The sequence below is a fragment of the Bombus vancouverensis genome, unplaced genomic scaffold (assembly GCF_051014615.1).
Source record: "Bombus vancouverensis nearcticus unplaced genomic scaffold, iyBomVanc1_principal scaffold0066, whole genome shotgun sequence".
Taxonomy (NCBI): domain Eukaryota; kingdom Metazoa; phylum Arthropoda; class Insecta; order Hymenoptera; family Apidae; genus Bombus; species Bombus vancouverensis.
This window is the reverse complement of record NW_027468957.1, coordinates 12119-18916: the sequence shown is the minus strand read 5'-3', so window position 1 is coordinate 18916 and position 6798 is coordinate 12119. Positions and strand designations below refer to the sequence as shown.

At 38.3% G+C, this 6798-nt stretch overlaps 1 protein-coding gene across 1 annotated transcript; it reads right to left on the bottom strand.

Moving 5' to 3' along the window:
• Positions 1 to 850: 850 nt before the first annotated feature.
• Positions 851 to 1649, bottom strand: LOC143304949 (uncharacterized). Its single transcript, XM_076627498.1, has 2 exons — positions 1599 to 1649; positions 851 to 1520 (listed from the first exon to the last, which is right to left on the bottom strand). Exons 1-2 carry the CDS (start codon positions 1644 to 1646, stop codon positions 1107 to 1109), a joined length of 462 nt encoding a protein of 153 aa, XP_076483613.1. The 5' UTR covers positions 1647 to 1649; the 3' UTR covers positions 851 to 1106.
• Between the last annotated feature and the right edge of the window lie 5149 nt (positions 1650 to 6798).

Genomic DNA, 6798 nt, shown 5'->3' with positions numbered 1-6798 from the left:
AACACTTGGGACCAAGCGACAACCTGTCGACAGGCCAAACGCTCAAAATAATTAACACCGCAACGACTTGAGGAATTGCTTACAGAAATTCTGTCATCAAGCACAAATATGTAAACACACATAAAACGCACAATAATCTAGAAATAAAACCTTCAATACTATGTTGTCACAATACAAAATATATATGTATATATGAAATCAAATGATTGACACATAACCTCAAATACACAACACTATATCACAAAAGAATCTAAATGAAAATCACTTTGCCAGAAATATATACATATATACGTGTGCGTGTGCGTGTTCTATCTTATTAAAAGAAATTAATATAAAATAAATAATTAACATTTCATTTCGTACGAACACTACATGAACGAGAGAAATATACATATAAATACGTATATATATATATAAATATATATATATATATATATATATATATGTATGTATGTGTGAGTGCATATGTTTTATATTATCGAATACTCTATAAAATAAACTACTCAAAACAATAAATAACGCAATCGAAGAATTACAAAACATTAGCCATATTGAAGTGACACACAACATAAACATATATATATATATATATACATATTATACTATTGTCACTTTAAAACAATATTAATAAATAAATGTTCCAATTGCGGTAGAATAAGGAAAAACGAGCGACAGACGAAAAATTACTTCGATATCAAACAAAACTAAAGACCCGTCACTAAAAACTTTACTGATGACATTTATGAGCAGCCATGTTGGATTTACACGCGTCATGGCGACAGGAATATTAGAGATTAATGGAAGTCAGGCGCGAGAAACAAATCATGAAAACACATTGTTAACACTTTTCTTTAATAAATTCTATGCGCAACTACAAATGTAAAAAAAAATATATATATATAATTAATTAAAAGGGGGGAAATATAAAATTGAAAAAAATAACAAACGTAAAATAGATAACCTAACACTATCACATTCAAAATATATATATATATATATATATATATATATATATATATATATATATATTGAACACAAAACAAAATACATCAAAAAATTAATAATAATAAGGAACATCAAACAGCGAACCAACGAAATTGAAGCAGCTACACTAAATCAAAATCGAAGCAAGGAGCTCCGGGATAAAGTTCGCTGAACTCACGCATACACCAATAGCGCACAACAGGGGAAATTCCCTTTCTCCCAGAAGCGTGTTGACGAAGATGTGCCTCCAAAACCTCTTCGGGAATTTCATTCGCAAAACGAACTTTCACGCAACGATCGGTATCAACGATTTCAACCAGAGGGGGTTCCCTCTCCAATACGACGGTCTCTGCATCGAAGAAATTCTCGTCGAAAGTAACCAAATCGTCAAAGCCCAATTTCGACACGGCCTCGGCACCAATGTTGAATAGTTCCTCCAACCACTCTGATACTCGTGGTTTATCACAGGGCCGCATGCGTTTGATTGGTCCTCCTGAGTCGCCCATGGGTTCTTCGGAATCCCTCTTTCGCTTGGGCTGAGAACAACACGGTATATTTTAAATAAAACGAAACAGGACGAATCAAGCGGACTAAAAACAAGACTAAATACGTACCAGGGAAGTCTGGAAAGGAACCTCTGATGGAAACGACCCCGCAAACATTGTTCGAACGTCGATCACCGAAGCCTAGGGAAATAGCAAAAAAGGAAAAAACAATCAAAATCACAAAAACAACCTTAATATGCAAACATCCAAACTTACGCAAAACAACTCGAAGGAGGAGGTCCTTGTTATGGGAGAGCAGCGGAGCTGCGCGTGTTTACCCAGTAAACATTGAAATGATAATGATGCTGCAGCCATCAGCCCTTCCACGCGTCGAAGAACACCGGTAATTCCCACGGTACAGCACGTGGAAGTTTCTCGTGGAAAGGATTAGATCAGCGTGGAATGCTTCAAATCTCCTAGACGCTAGCTCAGCGGAACACAGGACTGATAAAAACTAAGTCGAAATATGGAATTTGCATTTTGTCACGTACGATTCCAAGAAGCCCAAACTGCAACATCCCGATTCCCACGGAAGCGTACCCCCAGTGGACCACCACCCCGTGGGGGATGGCATTATAAATAAGCGTAGCAACATAGCGCAGCGCTCATTATTATTCTGGTGAACATTCTTATTACGGTTCATTATTCTTTGTTCATTATTATAGTGTCCATTCTTCTTATAATTTGCGTTCGTTCATTTTTTATAGTGTTCATTCCTTACGGCTCATTATTCTTCGCTCATTAGTTTGTTCATAATTCTTGTGATCGTTTGTTATTACGGCCCATTATTAATTTATTACTACGTTCGTTATTGCGCTCGTCACTGCGTTTAGAAATTTTGTATAGTATTTTGCGTTTCGGGGTCTTAATTTTTTCGGTCAAGAAAAGAGAGTCGCGACTAAGTAAAAAGAAAATTTTATCTTTGAAGTCCTCATTTCATCGTTTAAACACAAACGCGCATTGTAATTGCGGTATTAATCCAGCTAAGTGAATTGCTCAGTCTGTATTAAAATAGATAAATAAAGTAAGAGTTGATAGTAAACTATATTCGAGTTCAAATAATAAACTCAACAAAACTTCGACGACCACCGGAGCGGCTGAGGCAATGGCACCAGACAGCACCTACTCCTCAAGGTAAGAAAATTAATTTTGAAAATTTCCTTCTTCTCTGGTAATCTCGTTGCCCTCGAGAATTGAATTAGAACTTCCTATCATCGATTTCGTTTTATTTTCGCGAACGGTTTTGAAGATAGAATCATTGTTTAAACTTTTAACAAAAGAGTTGTCCGCTGTGTCGGCTTGTGCGAACGGTGTTTTCAACTACTGAAACATCCACTGATCTTCGCATTCCTCCTCCCATTGTTGGTAAAATATTACCCGCCTTTGGGCAAGGCTTGCGAAATCACATAAGTCCCGCACAGGAAGGACTATTAAATACATCGTCGGGGTTAATCGAAAATTAAGAACAATACCGGCGTTGCTATTAACTGATATTCTTGCCATCATTGCATGCGATTGTAAGAGAGATATAACAGAACAATTTCCCTTCGAGAATTTAACCAAAGGATCGTTCGCTGTGTTGGCTTGTGCAAACGGTGTTTTCGCTTATCGAAAACACCCATCGATCTCCGCATTCCTCCTCCCACTGTTGGTAAAATATTACCCGTCTTTGGGCAAGGCTTGCGAAATCACACGAGTCCCACACAGAGAGGATCGTTAGAATCATCCCCGATTATTAAACTCAAAAGGCAAGAAAATCGTGGTGACAGAATCCATCGTAGTAAATGAATTGAGTTTCGGTCCTAACGGCAAACTACTACAGCGAAATTAAAAGAGAAGAAGAAGTCAAACGTAAAAATAAATTTATATAAAACAACGAAAAATCTCACATTCCTATCCAATCCAGCAACGCTAAAATATATATTATCTAGCTAATAAAATATATATATAATACCCTAAGCCATTTTACATTCAAATAAAAATCCGTTCAACGAGGAAAAATATTTATTGTACCCAGCTTTAATCCTCACCCGTGCTAGTATTTAACGCTACCCATTAAGCGTAAAAGAAAATAATAAAAATAAAATATTATGAAATAGTCCTTAGACTATTTCTGGTGGCAGCAACTACCGTATTAACTAGAAATCTAAATCAGTATTAAATACACAATAATATCATTTCAATTTATTTCCCTTCCGATTAAATTCAAAACTCAAACTATAAAAAAAAAATTTTCAGTAAAATTTAAAATTAGATTTGATCGTTTTAAACAAATAGATACGTAACAGCGCTTAAACGCCGAAATATCTCCAACGGGAAGGAAAGGACGGCTATTTTTCGTCAAAATAAACGAAATCTTCGCGATTTGCGAGGTATTTTGCTTGTTTCAACGCTTAAATCGTTGTGCATTGCATTAGCACTGTGAAATGGAGTTCAACGAGCGCTTAAACGTCGAAATATCTACAACGGGAAGGAAGTTACGGCTATTTTTCGTCCAAAAAATCGAAATCTTCGCGATTTGCGAGATATTTTGCTTGTTTCGACGCTTAAATGGTTGTGCATTGCATTAGCACTGTGAAATGGAGTTCAACGAGCGCTTAAACGTCGAAATATCTCCAATGGGAAGGAAATGACGGCTATTTTTCGTCAAAATAAACGAAATCTTCGTGATTTGCGAGATATTTTGTTTGTTTCGACGCTTAAATGGTTGTGCATTGCATTAGCACTGTGAAATGGAGTTCAACGAGCGCTTAAACGTCGAAATATCTCCAACGGGAAGGAAATGGTGGCTATTTTTCATCAAAATCGGCGAAATCTTCGCGATTTGCGAGATATTTTGCTTGTTTCGACGCTTAAATGGTTGTGCATTGCATTAGCACTGTGAAATGGAGTTCAACGAGCGCTTAAACGTCGAAATATCTCCAACGGGAAGGAAGTTACGGCCATTTATCGTCCAAAAAATCGAAATTTTCGCGATTTGCGAGATATTTTGCTTGCTTCGACGCTTAAATGGTTGTGCATCGCATTAGCACTGTGAAATGGAGTTCAACGAGCGCTTAAACGTCGAAATATCTCCAACGGGAAGGAAGTTACGACCATTTATCGTCCAAAAAATCGAAATTTTCGCGATTTGCGAGATGTCTTGCCTGTTTCGACGCTTAAATGGTTGTGCATTGCATTAGCACTGTGAAATGGAGTCCAACGAGCGCTTAAACGTCGAAATATCTCCAACGGGAAGGAAGTTACGGCCATTTATCGTCCAAAAAATCGAAATTTTCGCGATTTGCGAGATATTTTGCTTGTTTCGACGCTGAAATGGTTGTGCATCGCATTAGCACTGTGAAATGGAGTTCAACGAGCGCTTAAACGTCGAAATATCTCCAACGGGAAGGAAGTTGCGGCCATTTATCGTCCAAAAAATCGAAATTTTCGCGATTTGCGAGATATTTTGCTTGTTTCGACGCTTAAATGGTTGTGCATTGCATTAGCACTGTGAAATGGAGTTCAACGAGCGCTTAAACGTCGAAATATCTCCAACGGGAAGGAAGTTACGGCTATTTTTCGTCCAAAAAATCGAAATTTTCGCGATTTGCGAGATATTTTGCTTGTTTCGACGCTTAAATGGTTGTGCATTGCATTAGCACTGTGAAATGGAATTCAACGAGCTCTTAACGGTCGAAATATCTCCAACGGGAAGGAAGTTACGGCCATTTTTCGTCCAAAAAATCGAAATCTTCGCGATTTGCGAGATATCTTTCCTGTTTCGACGCTTAAATGGTTGTGCATTGCATTAGCACTGTGAAATGGAGTTCAACGAACGCTTAAACGTCGAAATATCTCCAACGGGAAGGAAGTTACGGATATTTTTCGTCCAAAAAATCGAAATCTTCGCGATTTGCGTGATATTTTGCTTGTTTCGACGCTGAAATGGTTGTGCATCGCATTAGCACTGTGAAATGGAGTTCAACGAGCGCTTAAACGTCGAAATATCTCCAACGGGAAGGAAGTTACGGCCATTTATCGTCCAAAAAATCGAAATTTTCGCGATTTACGAGATATTTTGCTTGTTTCGACGCTTAAATGGTTGTGCATTGCATTAGCACTGTGAAATGGAGTTCAACGAGCGCTTAAACGTCGAAATATCTCCAACGGGAAGGAAGTTGCGGCCATTTATCGTCCAAAAAATCGAAATTTTCGCGATTTGCGAGATATTTTGCTTGTTTCGACGCATAAATGATTGTGCATTGCATTAGCACTGTGAAATGGAGTTCAACGAGCGCTTAAACGTCGAAATATCTCCAACGGGAAGGAAGTTACGGCCATTTATCGTCCAAAAAATCGAAATTTTCGCGATTTACGAGATATTTTGCTTGTTTCGACGCTTAAATGGTTGTGCATTGCATTAGCACTGTGAAATGGAGTTCAACGAGCGCTTAAACGTCGAAATATCTCCAACGGGAAGGAAGTTGCGGCCATTTATCGTCCAAAAAATCGAAATTTTCGCGATTTGCGAGATATTTTGCTTGCTTCGACGCTTAAATGGTTGTGCATCGCATTAGCACTGTGAAATGGAGTTCAACGAGCGCTTAAACGTCGAAATATCTCCAACGGGAAGGAAGTTACGACCATTTATCGTCCAAAAAATCGAAATTTTCGCGATTTGCGAGATGTCTTGCCTGTTTCGACGCTTAAATGGTTGTGCATTGCATTAGCACTGTGAAATGGAGTTCAACGAGCGCTTAAACGTCGAAATATCTCCAACGGGAAGGAAGTTACGGCCATTTATCGTCCAAAAAATCGAAATTTTCGCGATTTGCGAGATATTTTGCTTGTTTCGACGCTGAAATGGTTGTGCATCGCATTAGCACTGTGAAATGGAGTTCAACGAGCGCTTAAACGTCGAAATATCTCCAACGGGAAGGAAGTTGCGGCTATTTTTCGTCCAAAAAATCGAAATTTTCGCGATTTGCGAGATATTTTGCTTGTTTCGACGCTTAAATGGTTGTGCATTGCATTAGCACTGTGAAATGGAATTCAAGGAGCTCTTAACGGTCGAAATATCTCCAACGGGAAGGAAGTTACGGCCATTTTTCGTCCAAAAAATCGAAATCTTCGCGATTTGCGAGATATCTTTCCTGTTTCGACGCTTAAATGGTTGTGCATTGCATTAGCACTGTGAAATGGAGTTCAACGAACGCTTAAACGTCGAAATATCTCCAACGGGAAGGAAGTTACGGATATTTTTCGTCCAAAAAATCGAAATCTTCGC

Coding starts and splice junctions, on each gene's coding strand:
- LOC143304949 (XM_076627498.1), bottom strand. CDS start 1,646: ATGTTTGCGGGGTCGTTTCCATCAGAGGTTCCTTTCCAGACTTCCCTG. Junction 1,521..1,598: donor TTCCTTTCCAGACTTCCCTG/GTACGTATTTAG, acceptor TGTTGTTCTCAG/CCCAAGCGAAAGAGGGATTC.